Below are 25,686 nucleotides of genomic sequence, written 5' to 3'. Positions count from 1 at the left end.
CTGTGTAAAAGATTTATTACAGACTGAGCAGCTGAAAGGTTTTTCTCCAGAATGAGTCATCATGTGGTTCTTCAGGTTTCCACGTTCAGAGAAAGCTTTACCACACTGAGAGCAGCTGAAAGGCTTTTCTCCTGTGTGAGTTCTCATGTGTTTCTGTAAATCTCCAGCCTGTGTAAAAGATTTCTTACAAGCTGAGCAGCTAAAAGGCTTCTCTCCTGTGTGAGTTATCATGTGTCTCTTCAGACTTCCCTTGGAGACAAATCTTCTCCCACACTCCGAGCAGCTGAATGTTTTCTTACGTCTTGAATCATGTTTCAGAGAGTTTAAAGCTGACTGAGGTTCTCTGGTCTCCTTCCAATCAGCACTGTCACCAGTCTCAGGATCAGAAGAGTCTCCAGTCTGGTCTTCAGTCTCTGGTTGTAAAAGTGGATGTGAGTTCCTGGCTGGTTCTGGTCCTCCACAGTCCTCTCCATCAGCTTCTGTTTCCATGTGTTGAGTTTGTCTCTGATGAAGCTGTGAGGACTGAGCTTCCTCTTCATCATCTTCACTCTTCACAGGGACAGGAGTGAATGGGAACTTGGTGATATCAGCCTCCTCCAGCCCTTGAAGCTGCTCTCCCTCCTGACTGCTCCACAGTTCCTCCTGTTCCTCTTTAATGTGTGGGGGGGGCTCTGGCTCCTGCTGGTCCACACTGGAGCTACACTCCTGCTGGTCAGGGGGAACCTCTTCTTTAACCACCAACAGCTGCTCAACATCTGCAGGAAACAAATTGCGGAAAACTGGGACGTCAGACAAAACCAATTCAACTGCACCATCCAACAAGTTGCCTCCGTTTAGGAACAATCACAACCCCTGACATTTTCATAACTCAGTGTAACTTACAGTGGCGAGAACAAGATTTAACAGGAATGTCTGGAAGTCATTGAAAGCGGACTGTAATCTGGAGAAGACCTGGCTGGTTTGTGGTGAACAGAATGCCATCATCTGCATACAAATTAGCATTACAACACTGAGGCGGAAGATATATGATTTCAGGGGATCTAAAATTGAACCGTTATGATCAATCAACCATCAACCTCGGGTTGCATTGCCTCGACCGCCAGCTTCATGGTATTCGTGTAGAACTTAACTACTTTTGTGACTGGGACTTCATGAAAGGATGCATAGATTCTGGTCGGTTATCTCCACGAGTGGGCTCTGCAAAGCTCAAGAAAAAAAAGTAGGCCAATCAGGTGGAATGCATCAGGTTTTGTTAATCCACACTCACTAAATGGTTCCCTACTCCCGCTGACATCAAGATGGAGGTGCTGAGGGCTCACCATATAGGACCAGAGCGCAGTACAGGTGGGTACCCACACATTGATCTTCAAGAAGCTCCGGTAAACAGACCGTGAGCAGATCTGAAGGCAGACAGGGGCTCTCCGCTCGAGGTGAAGCGTGTATAGAGCCAGCATATCTCCACCAGTCTCCATGTAAATAATCAGGACTTTTAGCGTGTATAGAGTCAGCATATCTCCACCAGACTCCATGTAAATAATCAGGACTTTTAGCGTGTATAGAGCCAGCATATTTCCGTATGTAAATGGATGAATTAAGAATTAAATTCAACCAAACCAGAGTGGTGATTGTTGGAACAGTGAAAAGACAAACCAAGACGGCTTTTGATAGTTTTGTGTTTCTGTTGTGTTTCTTTTTGTGATTATTTACATGGAGTCTGGTGGGTTTGGCGAAGGCCAGTTAAAGAGCGAAGATTACAATAGATCTTATGAACAAATGCTTATTTCCATACGTCCTATCGTCATATCGTTGCTGAGAGAAGAGATCCCAGGAAGGAGAGAAAGATCAACTGAAGGTTTAATGACCAAACCTGCTCTGTGTAGCCGAAGCTGAGGGTTGTAAACAGCGTCCAGTAGCTCCCGTTGTCGCTCGTTCTCCTCTTTTGAACGACAAAGTTCCTCCTCGTACTCTGCTATCGTTCTTTCAAACAGCCCAAATATCTCTTCAGCAGCCGCAGTTAGTCGCTGCTCCACCAACGCTCTCAGCATCTGGACTTTACACATTTTACCTCTTTCTCTACACAACAAAGACACTCTGCTAACACTCCTTTCTGCTAGACGCCATCTTGTTCAAAGTGTCAGGTTAGCCGCAGTGAAGACTACAGCTTCCGGTGCAGATTAGTTGCTGAGCTTCAAAATAAAAGTCCTCATAGAGCACCTTACCATGCAGATTGAATTCCAGGGTCAGTCCCTACCCTGTCACTGTAGGCATCTCATGCTTATATGTCCCTCAGTACATTCATTTGGATTTTTTATTTAGTATCTTTTCTTTTATTGTCCATATTATTCATGTGGATTTGTTTATTTTATGTGTTGAGCTACTGGGACCTTTAATTCCCCCTTGAGGATCAATAAAGCATCCATCCCATCTAGTCTGCCTTATCCAAAAAGGGCCTTTTATTTTGTAGACGCGAGCCGGAAGTTATTATATTGAGTGTTACAGTGACACAGCAAGCAGAAGTCTTCACCCTGAAAGCTACACTCCCCCCTGGACCCGTTCTCCTGTCCTCGTCCCCGTGTGTAAAGATGTCCCGACTGCAGACTCTGAAGGTCTTCGTCAACCTGCGGCTCGCCGCGGCTCTCGAGGACATATTTGGACATTTGGAGAGAACAATCAGCGAGTACGAAGCGGAGATGGACCGCCGCCATCACAAACTGCTCGGTGAGGTTTTTATCAGCTGACAGAGAGCTGTAGAGACACATTTCCTCAATATACTGTCCGTGCTAAGCTAACGCTGGCTGTGTCGTTGCTTGTTACTACTCTGCATGGCTGCATGCCTCAGGAGAATATCTGTACTGTGTGTGTGTGTGTGTGTGTGTGTGTGTGTGTGTGTGTGTGTGTGTGTGTGTGTGTGTGTGTGTGTGTGTGTGTGTGTGTGTGTGTGTGTGTGTGTGTTGGGTTTTGTTGCTCCCTGTACTGAATGTACATACTGTTGACGTGAAGTTAACGCATTACCAGAGGAGTTAAAACATATTAGGAATGTCATAAAATTAAAAAAAGGGTTCAAAGACATGCCACTAGATATGTAGACATTGCGTAGTTTTATTATTCTGTGAGAATGTTGATAGTGGTGATGATGAACATCACTATCATCATTATTTAGGATATTATTCACCTTATGGTGGCAGTGTACTGTATATAAGTACTGACCCTGACGCTGGAAGACTTATGTTTGGTGGTGCAGGTTGTCCAGTTTGTTTTTGTTGGCGTTTGTCTGTAACTGAACTGTAATTGTTTATTATAATAAACAAGAGTAGAGATGCACCGATTGACGGCCGGTGACTGGAATTGGCCGATTTCCACGTTATCGGCCATGACCGGCGACGGTCAATCTGACATATGCCGATTTTATGCCGGTCAAATTCACTCGGGCGCCGCATGATTAACATCGCGCAACATCAGCACCACACGTGCACATGCAGGGTTTCCGCTATATGCATGTAGCAGCGGTGCACTGCTGCTCAATCAGCTGTTCATGAAATGTCATAAAGTCGTAATTATACACGGCTGCGCAGAGCCGTCTGCTCTCTCTCTCTCTCTCTCTCTCTCTCTCTCTCTCTCTCTCTCTCTCTCTCTCATAAAATAAAAGAGACTCTTTTCCTCCGACACGTTACTGTTTAAAACGCTTTGCATTTTGATAAATATCTTTATACTGCATTAAGGCTATATTTATTTTATTTGTTATTTATATATTATTTTATTGCCATTACCGGTTTTCATACATACAGAAGTTTAGTTTGCTAAATATCAAATTGTTTTAGTTGGATATTGGATGTGAAAAGAAGGAAATGGTTCTTCCATAACATTGCACTTTAGATGTGTGTTTATTTCCCACACTAGGAGTAATTTATATAGTTCTATTTTATAGCGATCGATTATCTGTTCAAAAAATGTTCTATGTTCTATGCAAAATTTTCTATTAAAGAAAAGATAAAAAATAAATATTTGTGTGTGCTGTAAAGTGGTTAGAAAAAATTAAATCAGAATCGGCTGGTCAAACTCAATGGAACTCAATCGGAATCAGCCTAGAAAGTTGTAGTGCTGCTCCCTCTTAGTGGATTAGTCGACTAATCGGTGGTTTTGGTCTTAGTCAACTCAGATCTCTTTAGTCCATTAGTCATGTCTGATGCTTTTTTTCATGCTGAATGACTTATTTCCAAGAAACGTACGAGCACAAATCTCTGGTAAACACAAGAATTAAGGGTTAACATTTTACCTAACAGATATCACCGTGAAACCTACTTTGATTACTTTCATTAAGTTATTTGTTGTATTACACGTTTTCTGAAATGTTGTGTTTAAATATGCAAAGGAGGCGTTATCTTATTCAATATATGCATCCGTTTGCATGACTCTTTCTGAGAAACTGAGATTTACAGATCTGCCGATTAAATAGGGTGACCAGATTTCCGGTAGCTGAAACCGGGACACTTTGCGCGTGACCGCACACTATTTTTAACGTGAACATGTGCCATCCCAGGTCAGACATGGACAAAGACAGTAACTTCATTATTTTGATCATAGGCTCCTCATTCTAAAAAAGATTTTTTGAAGTGTTATTTATTCCAATAACACCAAAAGAATTTAAATTATTTATTGAAAAATTTGAGCATTAAACACTTCATTTCCTGCATTCTGGTGAATTTTTATGCACATATTTCTACCTTTTTCTGAATCAATGTATGCTGCAAATATCTTTATGTAAAGACAAACAGATTACAATCCAGATATAAAAACACAATGGAATATATTGCAGTAAGGCTGTCAGGCATTCTGTATTGCTTTCAACTATTTATTCTCCTTTGGATGGACTTTTCTAATTATAGCTGAGTCAGCACACATGTAGCCTAGGCATCATTTATTCTTCCCTCCTGTTTTGCTCTTTTGTTGTTAATGTATTAATAAACCCCTGGACTGTAATATTTCAGATGTGTTTGAGCAATGTCCAAAACTTTGTGCACATTCAAAATACAGTATATCTGTGTTCTCTGTGATTTGGATGTGATGATTTTGAGAAAAATAAAGTTATAATAGGCTATTACAAGAATAAAGTCACTATATTTCAGAAAATAATCTATCGGCTACCTGCACCATTAGTCTGCTGTGCATACGTGATTGCTCTGCTGATACGGTAGAATAGACCTTCTACCAGACACAGAGCCCCGTTTGGGTGTCTGAATGAGACAAAGAGTTTAGCTAGGGAAGTGGCTGTACCATAGGGCTGTACACTGCTCTACATCGGAGGTGGAAAACCGAATCTCCTGCAGAAATACACAGAGCACAAACGCAACACATCTGCCGCAGCGTGTCAACAGCTGAGCGCGTCCGTTATAACCTGAAGCTGCGCTGTAAACAGGTCTGCTTCAGAGCTCCGTGTGTCTGAGTCTGAACCGTAGACTGGAAACATCACGTCACGGGAACTTCAAACTAAATCAGTAGTGTTGCGCTCCTAAACTTTGTGTTGATGACATCAATGTATTACACTGATTTGGCTACGATTCCTCCGAAAACTTCACCCGGCTTTCACAGCTTTCCTCACGGAGAGACGGTTGCTAGGTGACAGCAACAAATACAGCATGGTCGGACCTCGCACGTAGCTGCCCGTTCTATTCGCCTCGGAAAAATAAACCGGACAAATTTACAATCGGGGCAGAAGACCCGGCAAAATCGGCTCACGCTGCTCCTGGTGTAAACCGGGACATTTTAGCGTCGGGACTCGGGACATTAACTTCAAAATCGGGACTGTCCCAGTCAAACCGGGGCGTCTGGTCACCCTAGGATTAAATCAACTAACCGATTAGTCGATACAGTTGAATGAGTGTTAGTCGACTAAGAATTTCTTCAATAGAACACAGCCCTAGAAAGTTGTAATCGGTGCATCTCTAAACAAGAGCTGAGAGGATGAACAGATAAATTATCAATTATTAAATTAATCTCCAACTATTCTGATAATCAATCAGTTGTCATTTTTTATGATAAAACCGGTAAACTTGTGTGATGTCAGCTTGTTTAATGTTTCTTCTCTTCTTCCTTTCATCCTTACTTCCTTCTCTGCATTTCTTCACTTCCTTTCCTGCCTTCTCTTTTTCCATCCTTCCTAATTTATTCTTCCTTTACCTTCCTTCCATTATTCCTTCCTTCCCTTTTCCATCCATCCTTGCCTCCTTTCTTTCATCTTTCCCGCCTCTTTTCTTCCCTACCTTTTCCTTATTTTACTTAAAAACTAAAAAACACTTCATCGGTTTGAGTCATTTTTTATGAAAAAAATAGCAAAGCTTCTGTGATGTCAGCTTGTTGTGAACAAGTTTGACCTGTTTTATCATAAAAAGTGACTCAAACTAAAATTTCCCTTGAGATGAAATAAGTATCTATCTATCTATCTATCTATCTATCTACAGTATCTATCTACAGTATCTATCTATCTATCTATCTATCTATCTATCTATGTATCTATCTATCTATCTATCTGAAGAGTTGGAGATTAATGTAAAAGTTGATAAGTAATCCGTTCATTTTTGCAGCTCCCCATCAGATATCTTTACAATCACAAGTATTTTGTCTAAATGTTGACACTTCACATCAACCCTTCTACTTCTTATTAGAGCCCGAGCACCTAAGGAACCGCTTGCTTTGTAAAGATTATTTTTCTGCTGCGTAAACATGTTGATGCTCGGAAAACTCACAGGAATTGGGTTAGATTTGGATCTACAACTTTAATGCAAATAAAGCAAATGAAAAGTGAATCTTCAGTTTGAACAACTCAGAACTTTAAAAGGTGAAAGATAGAGATCGACCAATATGGGTTTTTTCTGGCCGATGCCAATCTTTAGAAATCAGGTTCAGCCGATGGCCGATAAATGCTGACGATTTTGGCTGATATGTGCTTGTTTTTAAACCTCCTTTGAAAGATAAAATGTAACACTAATAATTACTTAAGATACACAAAATAAACATAATAAAATGTATTCCGTCTTTGCCTTTCTGCTGCTTAGAATTCTGCTAAAATACAACAAAATGCTTGTTGAATTTTAAAACAAATGAAAGGAAAGTGTAGCCATGATGTGCTTTGTCAATTAAATCTGTTATTTATTTATTATGCCAAATATTACAGGTTCAGCATATAAAATACCCGTAATACTATATTATGATCCATACAGAAAGTGACATATTATCAATCTCAACACTGTTTCTACCTAACTCTTGTTGAATCACATAAGACTAGGGCTATCTAAAGTAAATTCTTCTTCACTTTGTTTGTTAGATCATTGTTCATTTATCTGTGCTTTGAGGATCCTACTTTTACTACATGTCCTGTTGCACTCTTAAGATCTCATCTGAGCAGATTTCTGTCATTCAAACAACTCTGAGTTGTAATTTAAAACTCGTCCAGCCAATTTAATAAAATTAAGGGTTTTATTTGGTCTCGAGTCCATAAGGCAAGGCAGCTTTATTTGTATAGCACATTTCAGCAACAAGGCAATTCAAAGTGCTTTACATGAAACATGAAAAACCGTTAGAAAACAATTAAAAACAATTTCAAAGCATTAAAACGATTAACAACAATTTAAGATCATTAAAAGACAAGAATAAAATGTACAGTGCAGTATAAGAATTTTAAAGAAAGAACCGTTAAAAATAGGTTATTTAAAGAAAGGCAACATTAAAAAGATATGTCTTCAGCCTGGATTTAAAAGAACTGAGAGTTGCAGCGGACCTGCAGCTTTCTGGGAGTTTGTTCCAGATATGTGGAGCATAAAAACTGAACGCTGCTTCCCCCTGTTTAGTTCTGACTCTGGGGACAACAAGTAGACCTGTCCCAGACCACCTGAGAGGTCTGGGGGGTCATAGTGTAGCAGACCTGTCCCAGACCACCTGAGAGGTCTGGGTGGGTCATAGTGTAGTAGACCTGTCCCAGACCACCTGAGAGGTCTGGGTGGGTCATAGTGTAGCAGACCTGTGCCAGACCACCTGAGAGGTCTGGGTGGGTCATAGTGTAGCAGACCTGTCCCAGACCACCTGAGAGGTCTGGGTGGGTAGTAGTAGTAGACCTGTCCCAGACCACCTGAGAGGTCTGGGTGGGTCATAGTGTAGTAGACCTGTCCCAGACCACCTGAGAGGTCTGGGTGGGTCATAATGTAGTAACAGATCAGAAATGTATTTTGGCACTAAACCGTTTAGTGATTTATAAACCAGCAAAAGTATTTTGAAATCAATTCTTTGAGGCACTGGAAGCCAGTGTAGAGACTTCAGTACTGGAGTGATGTGATCCACTTTCTTGGTTTTAGTGAGGACTCGAGCAGCAGCGTTCTGAATCAGCTGCAGCTGTCTGATTGATTTTTTAGGGAGACCTGTAAAGACACCGTTACAGTAGTCAAGTCTACTGAAGATAAAAGCATGGACAAGTTTTTCCAGATCCTGCTGGGACATAAGTCCTTTAACCCTTGATATATTTTTAAGGTGATAATAGGCTGATTTTGTAATTGTCTTAATGTGACTTTTAAAATTTAGGTCTGAGTCCATGACTACACCAAGATTTCTTGCTTTGTCTGTTGTTTTTAACATTGTCGTTTGAAGCTGAGTGCTGACCTTTAATCGTTCCTCTTTTGCTCCAAAAACAACCACCTCCGTTTTTTCTTCATTTAATTTAAGAAAGTTATGGCACATCCAGTCGTTAATTTGTTCAATGCACATATTCAGTTGTTGTATTGGGCTATAGTTCCCTGGCGATAAGGTTATGTAAATTTGTGTGTCATCCGCATAACTATGGTAACTTATTTTGTTGTTTTCCATAATCTGAGCCAGTGGAAGCATGTAGATGTTGAACAGAAGAGGCCCCAGAACTGAGCCTTGGGGAACTCCGCACTTCATATTTGTATGCTCAGATGTATAATTACCTACAGACACAAAGTAGTCCCTATTCTTTAAATAGGATTCAAACCACTTTAGTACTGAGCCAGAACGACCAACCCAGTTTTCCAATCGGTCAAGTAATATGTTGTGGTCTACCGTATCAAATGCAGCACTGAGATCAAGTAATACTAAGACTGAAATTTTGCCACTATCTGTGTTTAAGTGGATGTCATTAAAGACTTTAACAAGAGCCGTCTCGTTGCTGTGGTGTGGTCGAAAACCTGACTGGAAGGCATCAAAACTGTTGTTGAGTGATAAGAAAAGGTTGAGTTGTTGAAAAAACACTTTTTCATTAATACAGTTAATGGATACAGGCACGGAGAACTGAAGGCTCTGTTAGCAACGATTAGCTCTGTTAGCGGTTAGCTCCAGTCAGCTCCTTTTATAAATCTGTGGAGTGGAGGAGACTGCCACAGATAGGGGTAACGACCGAACTCTGATAAATGACGTTTGGGGAGCTTTCACAGTGGTGTGGTTGCGGTGTTTCTATGGTTTTATTAGTACAGTTAATACTACGGCAAGACCACCCACCATGCTACTACTTACGATAGCGTCTGAGCCTAAAGTGCAACGTTGTTGACACTGTCATGAACGCGGCGCTAGACTTCACGAGGGGAGGGGCTGGAGGCAGCTGGTCTGGGTGCGCTGTAAACAATACACCGTTGTTTGGAAAAATTGTAATTCGGATTTTTTCTATAACTGCGCGGTGCGCCCAAGTATAACCTATGCATGGGAAACCAAAGGCACTGGATGAGGTCTGCTCACTCTGCTGGTAATTGACTCTAGGGGCAGCATGCGTCGAATGTTGATATACTCTGATATCGGCCAATGCCAATTATGTAAAAAATGCCAAAAATCAGCCAATTAATCGGTCAACTTCTAGTGAAAGATTAGATTTTAATTCTTGGAGTTTGTGCTGTCTCTCTGCATCTATATTAACATTTCTCTCTGTGTGTTTCCTGTTTCCTGCAGATGTTGAGCAGCTGTCGGTGGTTAAAGAAGAGGTTCCCCCTGACCAGCAGGAGTGTAGCTCCAGTGTGGACCAGCAGGAGCCAGAGCCCCCCCCACACATTAAAGAGGAACAGGAGGAACTGTGTATCAGTCAGGAGGGAGAGCAGCTTCAAGGGCTGGAGGAGGCTGATATCACCAAGTTCCCATTCACTCCTGTCCCTGGGAAGAGTGAAGAAGATGAAGAGGAAGCTCAGTCCTCACAGCTTCATCAGAGACAAACTCAACACATGGAAACAGAAGCTGATGGAGAGGACTGTGGAGGACCAAAACCAGCCAGGAACTCACATCCACTTTTACAACCAGAGACTGAAGGCCAAGCTTCAGACTGTTCTGAACCTGAGACTGATGTCAGCGATGAGGACTGTAAGCTGAGCAGAGAACCTCCGCCAGCATTAAGCTCTCTGAAAAACAACGAAGTGCCCGTCAGTGATGTCGCGAGTAAATCTGGCAAAAAGTCTTTTGTCTGCGGCGAATGTGGACGAAGGTTCGGCCGCAAGGACAGTCTGCGGAGACACATGAGGTTCCACACGGGCGAGAAGCCGTACAGCTGCTCCGTCTGCAGCAAGCGCTTCTCCCAGAGGCCCAACCTGATCCGCCACATGAGGTGTCACTCCGGAGAGAAACCCTTCGGCTGCTCCTTCTGCGACGCCAGCTTCGCTGTGCGCAGCGCCCTGGTGAACCACATGAGGATCCACACGGGCGAGAGGCCGTACGGCTGCGTGTACTGTGACAAGAGCTTCACGCAGAAGGGCGGCCTGAAGAAGCACATGACGGTGCACACGGGGGAGAAGCCGTACCGCTGCCCCGCGTGCGACAAAAGCTTCTCCCAGAAGGCCAACCTGACGTACCACTTCTCGGTGCACACGGGGCAGAAGCAGTTCGGCTGCAGCGTCTGCAACAAGCGCTTCACATGGCAGTCGCAGGTCAAAAGTCACAAGTGTGTCGGCGAGAGCAGCACCAGCTGAAAACAAACTCTCTGCTTCGTGTCTAATGTGTATAAGTATCGTATTATATGATGTTATGTACAGGGCTGGGCACTGAATTTGATACCTTTTAGGCATCTACCGAATTGCCTCTTTAGTATCGAATATGGAAAAATTATTGAACAACTGTTTAGAGCAGGGTACAGATTTCAATACTTCTTAGTGTCAAGTATCGAAAAATGCCTTGTCATTCAATAATTTAGGAGTAAATCTCATCAGCATCAGTGAGCCAATCTGCAATTAAATTGTATTTATATTATCAAATCATATCAAGAGTTATCTCAAGACACTTTACAGATGAAGTAGGTCTAGACCACACTCTATAAAGACCCAACAATTCCAGTAATTCCCCCAAGAGCAAGCATTTACTGCGACAGTGACGAGGAAAAATTTCCTTTTAGGAAGAAACCTAATGTGTAAAAGTAGCGTTTAGGAACCGGTATGGATGTCACAGTATTGGTATCAGTACCAAAACGATACCCAGCCCTACATATGTACAGTATGTGGTGTGCATGCACCCTGGGAGAAAGAGAAGAAGAAACAGGACCATCAGGACCTGCCGCAAGAATCATTTTTATTGGTCATATATTCTTCGATTGTGGGCTTCAACTAGGGCTGAACAATTATCCATCCATCCATCTTCGTCCGCTTATCCGGTGTCGGGTCGCGGGGGGAGCAGCTCCAGCAGGGGACCCCAAACTTCCCTTTCCCGAGCAACATTAACCAGCTCCGACTGGGGGATCCCGAGGCGTTCCCAGGCCAGGTTGGAGATATAATCCCTCCACCTAGTCCTGGGTCTTCCCCGAGGCCTCCTCCCAGCTGGACGTGCCTGGAACACCTCCCTAGGGAGGGCCCAGGGGCATCCTTACCAGATGCCCGAACCACCACCTCAACTGGCTCCTTTCGACGCAAAGGAGCAGCGGCTCTCCGAGCTCCTCACGGATGACTGAGCTTCTCACCCTATCTCTAAGGGAGACGCCAGCCACCCTCCTGAGGAAACCCATTTCAGCCGCTTGTACCCTGGATCTCGTTCTTTCGGTCATGACCCAGCCTTCATGACCATAGGTGAGGGTAGGAACGAAAACTGACCGGTAGATCGAGAGCTTTGCCTTCTGGCTAAGCTCTCTTTTTCGTCCACAACGGTGCGATAGATTGAATGCAATACCGCACCCGCTGCGCCCGATTCTCCGACCAATCTCCCGCTCCATTGTCCCTCACTCGCGAACACAACCCCAAGGTACTTGAACTCCTTCACTTGGGGTAAGGACTCATTCCCTACCTGGAGAAGGCATTCCATCGGTTTCCTGCTGAGAACCATGGCCTCAGATTTAGAGGTGCTGATCCTCATCCCAACCGCTTCACACTCGGTTGCGAACCGATCCAGTGAGTGCTGAAGGTCGCAGGCCGATGATGCCATCAGGACCACATCATCTGCAAAGAGCAGCGATGAGATCCCCAGCCCACCAAACTGCAACCCCTCCCCACCCCGACCGACCACGCCTCGATATCCTGTCCATAAATACTACAAACAGGATTGGTGACAAAGCGCAGCCCTGGCGGAGGCCAACCCTCACCTGAAAAGAGTCCGACTTACTACCGAGAACCCGGACACAGCTCTCGCTTTGGTTGTACAGAGATTGGATGGCCCTGAGAAGAGACCCCTCACCCCATACTCCCGCAGCACCTCCCACAGTATCTCCCGGGGACCCGGTCATCGCCTTCTCCAAATCCACAAAACACATGTAGACCGGTTGGGCATACTCCCAGGCTCCCTCCAGGATCCTTTGAGAGTGAAGAGCTGGTCCGTTGTTCCACGACCAGGACGGAATCCGCATTGTTCCTCCTCAACCCGAGGTTCGACTATTGGCGAACCCTCCTTTCCAGCACCTTGGAGTAGACTTTACCAGGGAGGCTGAGAAGTGTGATACCCTATAATTGGCACACACCCTCTGGTCCCCCTTTAAAAAGGGGAACCACCACCCCAGTCTGCCACTCCTTTGGCACCGTCCCAGACTTCCACGCAATGTTGAAAAGGCGTGTCAACCAGGACAGCCCCTCCACACCCAGAGCCTTGAGCATTTCTGGACGGATCTCATCAATCCCCGGGCTTTGCCACTGTGTAGTTGTTTGACTACATCAGTGACTTCCGCCTGGGAAATCGACGACAATCCCCCATTATCCTCCAGCTCTGCCTCTAACATAGAGGGCGTATTAGTCGGATTCAGGAGTTCCTCAAAGTGCTCCTTCCACCGCCCTATTACCTCCTCAGTTGAGGTCAACAGTGTCCCATCCTTACTGTACACAGCTTGGATGGTTCCCCCTTCCCCCTCCTGAGGTGGCGAACAGTTTTCCAGAAGCACTTTGGTGCCGACCGAAAGTCCTTCTCCATGTCTTCTCCAAACTTCTCCCACACCCGCTGCTTTGCCTCTTTCACGGCAGAGGCTGCAGCCCTTCGGGCCCTTCGGTACCCTGCAACTGCCTCCGAGTCCTCCGGGATAACATATCCCGGAAAGACTCCTTCTTCAGTCGGACGGCTTCCCTGACCACCGTTGTCCACCACGGTGTTCGTGGGTTACCGCCCCTTGAGGCACCTAAGACCCTAAGACCACAGCTCCTCGCTGCAGCTTCAGCAATGGAAACTTTGAACATTGTCCACTCGGGTTCAATGCCCCCAGCCTCCACAGGGATGCACGAAAAGCTCCGCCCGGAGGTGTGAGTTGAAAGTCTGTTGGACAGGGGCCTCCTCCAGACGTTCCCAATTTACCCGCACTACGTTTGGGCTTACCAGGTCTGTCCAGAGTCTTCCCCACCCTCTGACCCAACTCACCACCAGATGGTGATCGGTTGACAGCTCTGCCCCTCTCTTCACCCGAGTGTCCAAAACATACGGCCTCAGATCAGATGAAACGATTATGAAATCGATCATTGACCTTCGGCCTAGGGTGCTCTGGTACCAGGTACACTTATGAGCATCCCTATGTTCGAACATGGTGTTCGTTATAGACAATCCATGACTAGCACAGAAGTCCAACAACAAACAACCACTCTGGTTTAGATCAGGGAGGCCGTTCCTCCCAATCACGCCTCTCCAGGTGTCTCCATCATTGCCCACGTGTGCGTTGAAGTCCCCCAGCAGAACAATGGAGTCCCCCACTGGAGCCCCATGCAGGACTCCAGTCAAGGTCTCAAGAAGGCCGAATACTCCGAACTCCTGTTTGGTGCATATGCACAAACAACAGTCAGAGTTTTCCCCCACAACCCGCAGGCGAGGGAGGCGACCCTCTCGTCCACCGGGTAAACTCCAACACAGCGGCGCCAGCCGGGGCTTGTGAGTATCCCCACACCCGCCCGGCGCCCACACCCTGGGCAACTCCGGAGAAGAAAAGAGTCCAACCCCTATCCAGGAGTATGGTTCCAGAACCAAGACTGTGCGTGAGGTAAGCCCCACCAGATCTAACCGGTAGCGCTCCACCTCCCGCACCAGTTCCGGCTCCTTCCCCACAGAGAGGTGACGTTCCACGTCCCCAGAGCCAGCGTCCGCTGCCCGGGTCTGGTCCGTCGAGGCCCCTGACCTTCACTGCCACCCATGTGGCATCGCACCCGACCCCAACGGTTCCTCCCACAGGTGGTGGGCCCATGGAATGGAGAGGGAGTTGCCACGTAGCTTGTTCGGGCTGTGCCCGGCCGGGCTCCGTAGCAAACCCGGCCACCAGGCGCTCGCCGACGAGCCCACTGTCTGGGCCTGGCTCCAGACGGGGGCCCCGGGCTTCCTCCGGGCAGGGTCACTCCATCTCTGCTTAGCTTTTTCATTGGGGTTTTTGAACCATTCTTTGTCTGGCCCCTCACCTGAGACCACTTTGCCTTGGGAGACCCTACCAGGAGCACAAAGCTCCAGACAACACAGCCCTCAGGTTCACAGAGACACACAAACCTCTCCACCACGATAAGGTGATGATTCACGGAGAACACCAGATGAACAATTAATCGGAATTTAATCCAACTCTAAAAAAGATAGGCACAATATTAGTTAGAGGCTCAATGTGTCCAAATACAAGTTTAACTCTCCTGTTGTCCTCGGGACAAATTAGACCATTTTCAAAAAATTGGGTTTTCTTTCAAACAAACAGTCCAAAAAAATAACATTGATGGTTCACTACAACACTCTAAACAAGTAAAAAAATGATCAGTTCATTTTAAGTATTAGTATATTTTATAGCATTTGAAGAAAAAACTATTAATTAAAGAACTTTAAAAAAAAAGTGACAAAAATGTCAAAAAAGTGAAAAAATGTCAAAAGTGACAAATGTTAAAAAAAAAGAAAGGTGTACAAGTTTTGGGGAAAAAACACCAAAACTTCAAAAGGCTCAGAAAAAGATGACAAACGTTGAAAAAACGTGACCAAAACGTTGAGGAAAGCCACGAAAGTGTCGAAAAAGACGTCCAAAATGTTGCTAAAGGTTTTTATATTAAAATATTGACTTGTTCTGAAAAACAAAAAGTTGCAGGTTAACAGGACGACAACACGGAGAGGGTTACATAAATAAAAAAGGTCCATGTGTTCAAAGCATCTTTGGTATTTAGGAATTACATTTTTGTAATGCTCAAACTCACAAAAGGAAAAGTATAAAGTCTGTTTTATAACTGCTAGTTTTACATTCATGAATGTGATATTACTACGTTTAGGTTTATAAAGTAATCTCTTCTGCTACGTTTCTCCCTCTCATTCCCCCTGCTCTGGTGTTTCCCCTCATTCCCCTGCTCTGGTGTTTCCCCTCTCATTCCCCCTGCTCTGGCGTTTCCCCCTCTCATTCCCCCTGCTCTGGTGGTTCCCCCTCTCATTCCCCCTGCTCTGGCGTTTCCCCCTCTCATTCCCCCTGATCTGGTGGTTCCCCCTCTCATTGTCATTCTGCACAGAGATCACTTTTGGCTCAAAACTCAAACACTTAAAAACCAAAACTTAGAGCTGGAGATGGAGCCTAAAAGAGACAATTTCAATGTTCTGCTGCATATTCGGATCACATTTATTATATCGATGTAAAATACCAGAAGTTTCCATGTAAGTGAAGAAAACATTTATTTAAATAAAATGTTGTTAAATAAAACTGAGTGGCTTCATCTGTTAATCTGTTTTTATTAAAACGTTACATGTTAGGCCTTCACAATAAAATGTATTAAAGTCACTTCTTTTTCAACGCAGGACTTTTACTGTAACAGAGCGTGACACGTTTTAGAGGACATTTTTCTGAAATTCAGATTTTTTTTTTTTTCCTAAAAAACTTTCTGAAACAATCTGACTTTGTCTCTCAAAATATTCTGAGTATTTTTACCGTGTGGTATTAGTATCTGAAATATATTTGTTTTGATATGAAGTTGTTTGCAATCTGCCATAAGAACATAAAGAATAACTCGTATTTTGAAGTGTGTCCCCCCGGAAGTAGTAACAATAGACATTTGGACAGTGGCTGTCAGTCGCTGAAGCGACGAAAAAAGGCGCAGCAGCTACACGAGGTTTAGAGACTAGTATGCAAGAGGAAATACCACGTAAGGAGGTTGGTCGGGGGGGGTGGAGGATGGGTCAAAGCCCCCTCAAGGCCTATTCCTAAACTCAACTGTCCCGTTCCCGCATGTCACTGGCCTTTTCCTTACCATAATATATATTTCAATAGTCCCGACCAAGCACGTTTACATAAAGCGCGTTATGTGGCGCTAAAGGAGACTTTAACATCAATAACAATGACAAAGGTCACCTGACCAAGCGTCCATATTTTACCAGATGGGAGTGAGAATCTGTTGAGCGCTTCACATGGTACTCAAAGACACTTTACAGCACATGTGTCAAACTCAAGGCCCGTGGGCCGAACCCGGCCCCTTGCAGGTTTTCATCCGGCCTGCATATCAATTTAGGTTCACGGTAAATGTCGGCTCGCCTAGTTGTGCACCAAAACAAAAAGACAGGAAACTGTTTTTCAAAACGGCAACTGCACGACCCTTAGAGCAGGATTTGGTAGATTTGCCGACTTTGAGACTCCCAGAAATTCCCCCAGAAGCAGAGAGTTTTCTAAATTAAAGCTGGGAAACAGGTTGCTGTGAGTCAACTTTTAAAATGTAATCTTTGTTTTGTTTGATTTGCTCAATTCTCAGATTTCTAAGGAGCTATTTGCTGCCTTTTTTAGGGCTTTATGTGGACCAAACTGTGAGTGAGAAGACTATATCAGACAGGAAATAATACAGTCAAAGATATTTGACTTTTTCGAAATAAAAGCATGAAAATAAACCCTCCATGTCTGGCCCTTGATGCGATTCTCCTTTTCCAGTGTGGCCTTTAGTGTGTTTTGAATGTGTCCAGGTCAGTACAGTCACGAATGTGTATGGGTAAAACACTCTCACACACACTACTGACATTCTAGGATTTCATTTTCAATAGTGTTTATGAGAGATCCATTTGTTCTGTAAAGTAAAAAAAAAAAAAACGCACAGACACACACTATTTTGTCCTTTCCGTTTCATGTTATTTTAATCAGCATGTGACTTTGTTACTAACAAGATAATAAAATATTATCAATAATAATTATTGTTGGAACTTTTTTTCTAAATTTCTAAATGAAACCTGATCTATTAAAGATTTCTTTTCCCTTGTCTACGACTTAATAAAACTAAAGTAACGTCATCATCTTTTATTCTGAAAATATTCCTCACAGGAAGTGGACTCAGACTGTCGATGCTAGTTTCAAACACTAGAGAGCAAAGCAACACAAAAAGAGATATATCGATTAAATCTATGTATATTATTCAGTCCAACTGAGACTTTTAAAGCGTGTTTTAATCTATTAACCCTTGTTGTGCAACTTTTATTTATTTTTTGGGGTTTAAACTTTTTTTCAACCTTTTAGACGTCTTTTTCAACACTTTAGTTGCTTTTCCACCAATGTTTGTCAGTTTTTCCCAACGTTTTTTTCTGCACCTTTTGACATTTTGTGTGTTTTTTTAAGCTATTCCCGACATTTTTGCCACTTTTTTCAACGATCATTTAAAAAACAAATTAAAATGCTATGAAATTGAATAAAACTTGTGCAGAGCGTTGAAGGGAACCATCCAAGTTATTTCTTTTGAAAATTAGTAAAAAACAGTATTAATAATAGTTATATACTTTTTACATTTTTTTTTTCACTTTTTTGTCACTTTGACATTTTTTTAACCACTTTCTTTGACATGTTTGTCATTTTTCAAATATTTTTCACTTTTTTTTCTTCAAATGCTATAAAATTGAATAAAACACCCAAATTCAATAATTTGAAATAAATTCAGTTGAATTCGGAGAATTGTTTATAAGTCTATAACTCACTCCAACTGAGAGACATTGAGTGACATGTTTCAACAGAAGCAATATGCTGATTCTCAATATTAATAATAGTTATTATTTAGTTTTTTATTCATTTAACATAATCCGTTTTCAATGTGCCCGACAGATTCTTCTGTAAAGCGTTCGGACATTTATTCTGAAGGTCCCAAAACACAGCTGGACAGGAAGGGCTCTTAGTAATATTGCCTGCGACTGTCAGAGCCTCTGTGTGTCCGGATAAACCTGTCTGAATGTAGGGACGTTTTGATGTTATTGCCGGAGTTTGTTGTGTTGAGAGAGAGGTAAAATGTGTAAAGTCCAGATGCTGAGAGCGTTGGTGGAGCAGCGACTAACTGCGGCTGCTGAAGAGATATTTGGGCTGTTTGAAAGAACGATAGCAGAGTACGAGGAGGAACTTTGTCGTTCAAAAGAGGAGAACGAGCGACAACGGGAGCTACTGGACGCTGTTTACAACCCTCAGCTTCGGCTACACAGAGCAGGTTTGGTCATTAAACCTTCAGTTGATCTTTCTCTCCTTCCTGGGATCTCTTCTCTCAGCAACGATATGACGATAGGACGTATGGAAATAAGCATTTGTTCATAAGCTCTATTGTAATCTTCGCTCTTTAACTGGCCTTCGCCAAACCCACCAGACTCCATGTAAATAATCACTACTTTTATCATCGTAAAACACACTGCATTCAAAGTGGACAGAAACACAATACAACTATTAAAAGTCGTCTTGGTTTGTCTTTCCACTGTTCCAATAATCACCACTTTGGTTGGGTTGAAATTAACCCTTAATTCACAGATTTACATGTGGAAATATGCTGGTTCTATACACTCTAAAAGTACTGATTATTTACATGGAGTCTGGTTTGGTCCCTTTACTTCTTCCTCTCCGGTCTCTCTCGGTTTATACGGACATCTGCGCAGCCGCCAGGATAACAGCAGAGCGGCTTTATTCTCAGCTTTACAGTAATTAAACGGCGTTGAAACTGTTAAATGTTTCTGTTGTTTATTTCGCATCTTTTCGCACATTCAGCAAACAGCTGTTACAGTGAACATCCTCACTCAATGTGTAGCCTACAGCTAACTGAATCCATGGCAGTTTTATTACTTCCTGTTTATGTCCCCAAAGCATTATGGGGTCTGTAGTTTCACAGCTTACATGACTAGTAATAGCATCGTGTATGTCACCCATGTTATCCAGTCTGTCAGTTTATACACAGAGAGAGAGAGAGAGAGAGAGAGAGAGAGAGAGAGAGAGAGATCTTTGTGACCAGTGCATAGAAAACGTGTCCGGTATGAATTGCCAGGCGCACATTCAGGCACGTATCTACGCTACAGCTGTCAGTCTTCCTCTATAATACCATTGGAATTTTATTTATTTATTTATTTAATTGAATATTTAATGCTCAAATGCAGCCTGTTATTAATATGTACTACTCTACTCAGGCTTATGCATTGTCAATGCCACTATAAGAATGTGGTTGTTGTTACACGTTCTGTCCACTAGAGGGACTTCCAACATCAGCCTGGCCTTTAAGGGGATCTACGTCATGGCGCATTGCATTTCTGGCGCATTATATTCCACCACGAGCACACCGCGACAAACACAAATCAACAGAGAAACATTATCTAACAAGTGTATTGAAGCGGCTCTGTAATTAAGGCTAACATTGCTCAGTTAGCACAATGACATCATGGTAGAAAGCACAGCCGAAACCATTTGTCATAAACTAAGTAACAAACAATGTTAACAGCATTAACAACTAAGCCGAACAGTGCGGTCACTACTATTTTAGTGATTTATAAGCAACCTGTTTCTTGCAGATTGTCACGTTACTGAGACTACAGCTTTTAGAAGGTAATATGTGAAGTCAATGCTAACTCTGACAGCTGTAGGGTAGCTAACATTAACTTTAGCTGTCTCCATGAAGCTCTCAGCTAAGCTAACTCTAACAGCTGTAGGGCAGCTAACATTAACTTTAGCTGTCTCCATGAAGCTCCCAGCTAAGCTAACGTTACTATAACTCGCGACGCAGTTAGGAAACAAGAACAAGCTAAGTAATGATGATAACATAAGCACTTTGGCTCGGTGGATGTTGATTTTAAAGTAATGTTAAAACTATTTCCCATCCTTCTTTTGATTTCCAGCCGCATCATTTTACTCCCCCCCCGTACTAACGTTACTCGGTACGAAATGTTAGCTCACAATGCCTTGTGTTTCTCACTCCCGTAACTTATTGTTCAGACATGTGTAGAGGGAGGTTAGCCAACCTAGTTATCAAAATAAATAAATAAAAAATCAAATTTGAATAGTAATTTCAGCATTCAAAAATCAAATTTGAATAATAATTTCAACATTCAAATACTATTGATTTTTTTTAATATTCAAATTATATTAGACTTTCGGAATTTAATCTACACTATGTGACACTTGCAGCCATTTTCCACTGGGCCCATCTGTGTTGCGTTCCAGTTTGGGGGCGGGGGGGACCTAGTAAACTGACTGTATGCTCTCTCGGTTTCACTTCCTGCCTTGCTGTCCGTACTGCCCGCGGCTTGCATGAAAATTCGGAATATCAAGCATTGACTTGAATTAGAGTTTTACATTGGGGCCACTAAAAATGTACTTTGGCCACCAAATTTATGATCTTTGTGGCCCTTCCGCCTAGTGCTTAAAAATAGTCTATCCCTGAGTACTGTCTAAACAGTTGTCTGTATTTGATTCTGTTTCCTGCAGATGTTGAGCAGCTGTTGGTGGTTAAAGAAGAGGTTCCCCCTGAGCAGCAGGAGTGTAGCTCCAGTGTGGACCAGCAGGAGCCAGAGCCCCCCCCACACATTAAAGAGGAACAGGAGGAACTGTGGAGCAGTGAGGAGGGAGAGCAGCTTCAAGGGCTGGAGGAGGCTGATATCACCAAGTTCCCATTCACTCCTGTCCCTGTGAAGAGTGAAGATGATGAAGAGGAAGCTCAGTCCTCACAGCTTCATCAGAGACAAACTCAACACATGGAAACAGAAGCTGATGGAGAGGACTGTGGAGGACCAGAACCAGCCAGGAACTCACATCCACTTTTACAACCAGAGACTGAAGACCAGACTGGAGACTCTTCTGAACCTGAGACTGATGACAGTGCTGATTGGAAGGAGACCAGAGAACCTCAGTCAGCTTTAAACTCTCTGAAAAATACTGAAGTCCCAGTAAGTCGTACAACTGATACCGCTGGGGAAAAACTGTTAGGGGCCTCTGAGTGTTGGAAAGGACTTGGCTGCAAGACACTTAAGTATCGCACGGTTATAAAGAAGATTCAGTTCAGCTGCAGCGTTTGTGACCAAAGTTTTACCTGGTACAAAGAGCTCAGGAACCATCAGTGTGTCGGCCATCAGAGTCAAACTGAGGACAACAAAGAGGCAGCTGAGGACACAGAAGCAGAAGCTGATGGAGAGGACTGTGGAGGACAAGAACCAGCCAGGAACTCACATCCACTTTTACAACCAGAGACTGAAGACCAGACTGGAGACTCTTCTGGATTTAAAACAAAGTGTGGAGATGACGATCAGACTGACCCCAGTGATCCTCAGTCAACTCTGAAAAGTAACAGAGTCCCTGTGCGTGATGAGAGACTTACAGGAGAGAAAACTTTCAGCTGTTCAATTTGTGAGAAATGTTTCAAATACAGAAGTTTTTTTGTGAAGCACATGAGAACGCACATGAGAGAGACAAGGTCCTCTGTTAGCGACGCTCTCAGTGACATCCGTAAAGCACCAGAAATACGTTTAAAACCAGACACTGGAGACTCTTCTGAAATTAATTCTGACGTCAGCGATCATCGGACCGATCCCAGTGAACCTCAGTCAACTCTGGAATGTAACAGAGTCCCTGTGAACGGTAAGAGACGTAAAACTGGAAACTGGAAACAGTTCAGCTGCTCGGAGTGTGGGAAACGATTTAACAAGAAGACAAATCTTAAGGTACATATGATAATTCACTCAACAGACAAACCATTCAGCTGCACAGTTTGTGGTAAAAGGTATTCTCAGAAGGGGAACTTAGTTCGTCACATGCTACATCACACCGGAGAGGAAAAATACAGCTGTACGGTTTGTGAGAGACGTTTTAAATTCAAAAGAGATGTCGGGAGACACATGACGATCCACACAAAACAGACACTGAAGAGTCTGAACCAGGAGGAGCCAGATCCACTTTTACAACCCGAAGACAAGACCGGAAACTCTTCTGAACTGGAGAGGGAAGTCAGCGATGGTTCAAAAGAGAGCGGAGAATGGCAGTTCGGTTTGATGTCTCAGGGAAATATCAAAGTCCCGGCTGAGAAAGCACATAGCTGCTCTTTTTGTGGAAAAACTTTTGCCCGTAAGTTCTGTCTGAAGGTCCACATAAGACTGCACACCGGCGAGAGGCCATTCAGCTGCTCCGTCTGCAGCAAAAGCTTCGTCCAGCGCTACCACTACCTGGAACACACCAGGCTCCACACCGGAGAGGACACGTTTGACTGCTCTGTGTGCGGGAAAAAGTTCGGACACAAGTTCCGACTCAGAAACCACATGGGGACTCACACGGGAGAGAAGCCGTTCAGCTGCTCCGTCTGCGGTAAAGGTTTCAGATTCAGCGGGGAGCTGAAGCAACACGCGAGTGTCCACTCGGGGGAGAAACCGTTCAGCTGCTCCGTCTGCCTACGAGCTTTCCGTCTTAAGGTCATGTTAAAAAATCACATGAAAATCCACAGCGGGGAGTTCCCGTTCAGCTGTTCGGTTTGTGGCAAAAGATTCAGGCAAAAGGGAAATCTGAAAAAACACGCGACGAAGCACGAGACGGAAAAATCTCCCTATGATTTCCGTGATGCCAAACTGATCTGATAAAGTGGCGTATGTACGTTATGAAGACGCATAATTGCTTTTTAGCGTGTTTATCAAAGCATTTCGGCCACCATTGACTAACATTACGTGTGAATTTTCGCCCTAGCGAGTAGTATGAAAGGATGTAAGTCCGCGTAGGGAGGATGGGTAAAACACAGGACCTTCACCCAGGAGAGCTGGGATCGCGACCTGCATGTGGCCTTTATTTTTATTTTCTTAAGTCTTCCCCCAATGTTTCTTTCCTAAGCGTGTGTGGTTTTGTTGTTTTTTTGTTTTACTAAAGCCTTTCCCAATGTTCTTTTCCTAAACCCAACCTTTTTTTCCCCTCTCTCTTTTTTTTTTTTTTTACAAGCGTGTGACGTTGTTCTCGCGATAAGTACGTCACGTTCTCGCGATAACGCGTGGTGTGTATGTTTACATCCGCTGTATACAGCGTAGACATACCCGTGGATAGCTCAAAATGCGTACATATAACACGCCATTTGGCTTTAGGAAAGTGGCGTGTATGTTTACGCAAAGTCATGATGCCACGTTGGTGGTGCGCAAAACGCCGACGGAATCTACACATGAAAACCGAATTCTCTTATACATGCAGAATCGCACGGAATTTGCATATATTTTGTTGACATTAAATAAACTTTTTTGTTTTAGTTCCTTCTCATTTTTCAGTTTGGTAAATACCCGACTGAACAATACCCCAACGACTACTATGAGTCTGGACAACAACAATGCTGTTGACTGGACCTGCAGTAGGGCCGGGCATCGTTCAGAATCTTTCCATCCGGTGCCAATTTCGATACCTCAGTTTTGATGCCGGGTTCCTAACGATATATTTTTCGATACCATATGTTTTAAAATCCATTTCAGCATCAACAAAAATACATGAAACACAAAGCTTTTAATTTCCACCTTAATTGTGAATCAAAACAGTTATCAAAATGTAAAAATTCTGGTAAAACTGCTCACTCAGAGTAACATTAATAAAAGTGCCTTGCTTTGCAAGCTCAGCCTGTCAGTCAGTCATCAGGGCAGAGAAACCACCGCTGTGGCTGTTTTGTCTAAGAGGAAGTGTAACGTCAACAACACCACGACTGCTTTTGGCTCGCCATTAACATCACCTCTCCATTAATATCACCTCACCTCGCCATTAATATCACCTCACCTCGCCATTAATATCACCTCACCTCTCCATTAATATCACCTCGCCATTAATATCACCTCTCCATTAATATCACCTCGCCATTAATATCACCTCACCTCTCCATTAATATCACCTCGCCATTAATATCACCTCGCCATTAATATCACCTCGCCATTAATATCACCACGCCATTAATATCACCTCTCCATTAATATCACCTCACCTCGCCATTAATATCACCTCGCCATTAATATCACCTCACCTCTCCATTAATATCACCTCGCCATTAATATCACCTCGCCATTAATATCACCTCGCCATTAATATCACCACGCCATTAATATCACCTCTCCATTAATATCACCTCACCTCTCCATTAATATCACCTCTCCATTAATATCACCTCGCCATTAATATCACCTCACCATTAATATCCCACGCCATTAATATCACCTCGCCATTAATATCACCTCACCTCGCCATTAATATCACCTCACCATTAATATCACCTCACCATTAATATCACCTCACCATTAATATCACCTCACCATTAATATCACCTCACCATTAATATCACCACGCTATTAATATCACCTCGCCATTAATATCACCTCACCTCGCCATTAATATCACCACGCCATTAATATCACCTCACCATTAATATCACCTCTCCATTAATATCACCTCGCCATTAATATCACCTCGCCATTAATATCACCTCACCATTAATATCACCTCACCATTAATATCACCAAGCCATTAATATCACCTCACCATTAATATCACCTCAGCCATTAATATCACTTTCATCATTAATATCACCTCGCCATTAATATCACCGCCATTAATATCACCTGTCATTAATTAATATAAGCCATTAATATCACTTGGCCATTAATATCACCTGGCCAAATTAATATCACCTAAGCCATTAATATCATATAGCCATTAATATCACCTCTCCATTAATATCACCTGCCATTAATATCCTCGCCATTAATATCTTATGCCATTAATATCACTTTCGCCATTAATATCCTCGCCGTTAATATCCTGCAGCCATTAATATCACGTATTATCGTATTAATATCACCTGCGCATTAATATCGCATAGCCATTAATATCGCATAAGCCATTAATATCACCTCTCCATTAATATCACCCCTGCCATTAATATCACCTCACCATTAATATCATATCACCATTAATATCACCATTAATATCACCTGAAATTAATATCCTCTCCATTAATATCATTAATATCATATAAGCAAATTTAATATCACATAAGCCATTAATATCACCTCACCATTAATATTACCATTAATATCACCTCTCCATTAATATCACCTCACCATTAATAT

The 25,686-nt window shown here is 43.2% G+C and overlaps 2 protein-coding genes across 2 annotated transcripts; both read left to right on the top strand.

Annotated features, from left to right (window-relative positions):
- Window positions 1–1,298: 1,298 nt before the first annotated feature.
- LOC114568509 (gastrula zinc finger protein XlCGF7.1-like) lies at window positions 1,299–11,156 on the top strand. The gene is made up of 3 exons (XM_028598125.1): window positions 1,299–1,379; window positions 2,583–2,718; window positions 10,282–11,156. Exons 1-3 carry the CDS (start codon window positions 1,299–1,301, stop codon window positions 10,941–10,943), a joined length of 879 nt encoding a protein of 292 aa, XP_028453926.1. The 3' UTR covers window positions 10,944–11,156.
- Window positions 11,157–21,471: 10,315 nt separating this feature from the next.
- LOC114567653 (gastrula zinc finger protein XlCGF57.1-like) lies at window positions 21,472–23,193 on the top strand. Its single transcript, XM_028596762.1, has one exon. It carries the CDS (start codon window positions 22,006–22,008, stop codon window positions 23,179–23,181), a length of 1,176 nt encoding a protein of 391 aa, XP_028452563.1. The 5' UTR covers window positions 21,472–22,005; the 3' UTR covers window positions 23,182–23,193.
- The last annotated feature ends 2,493 nt before the right edge of the window (window positions 23,194–25,686 follow it).

Source organism: Perca flavescens, chromosome 14 (genome assembly GCF_004354835.1).
Source record: "Perca flavescens isolate YP-PL-M2 chromosome 14, PFLA_1.0, whole genome shotgun sequence".
In the NCBI taxonomy this organism is placed as follows: domain Eukaryota; kingdom Metazoa; phylum Chordata; class Actinopteri; order Perciformes; family Percidae; genus Perca; species Perca flavescens.
The sequence above is the reverse complement of the archived record's forward strand: the minus strand, read 5'-3'. Positions and strand labels throughout refer to the sequence as shown.

Bases quoted from the DNA above. Each gene is read 5' to 3' on its own strand.
- LOC114568509 (XM_028598125.1), top strand. From the start codon at position 1,299: ATGGAGGTGCTGAGGGCTCACCATATAGGACCAGAGCGCAGTACAGGT. The intron at 1,380-2,582 runs GTAAACAGACCG...CCGTGTGTAAAG, and splicing joins TTGATCTTCAAGAAGCTCCG to ATGTCCCGACTGCAGACTCT. The intron at 2,719-10,281 runs GTGAGGTTTTTA...TTTTACAACCAG, and splicing joins CCGCCATCACAAACTGCTCG to AGACTGAAGGCCAAGCTTCA.
- LOC114567653 (XM_028596762.1), top strand. From the start codon at position 22,006: ATGAGAACGCACATGAGAGAGACAAGGTCCTCTGTTAGCGACGCTCTC.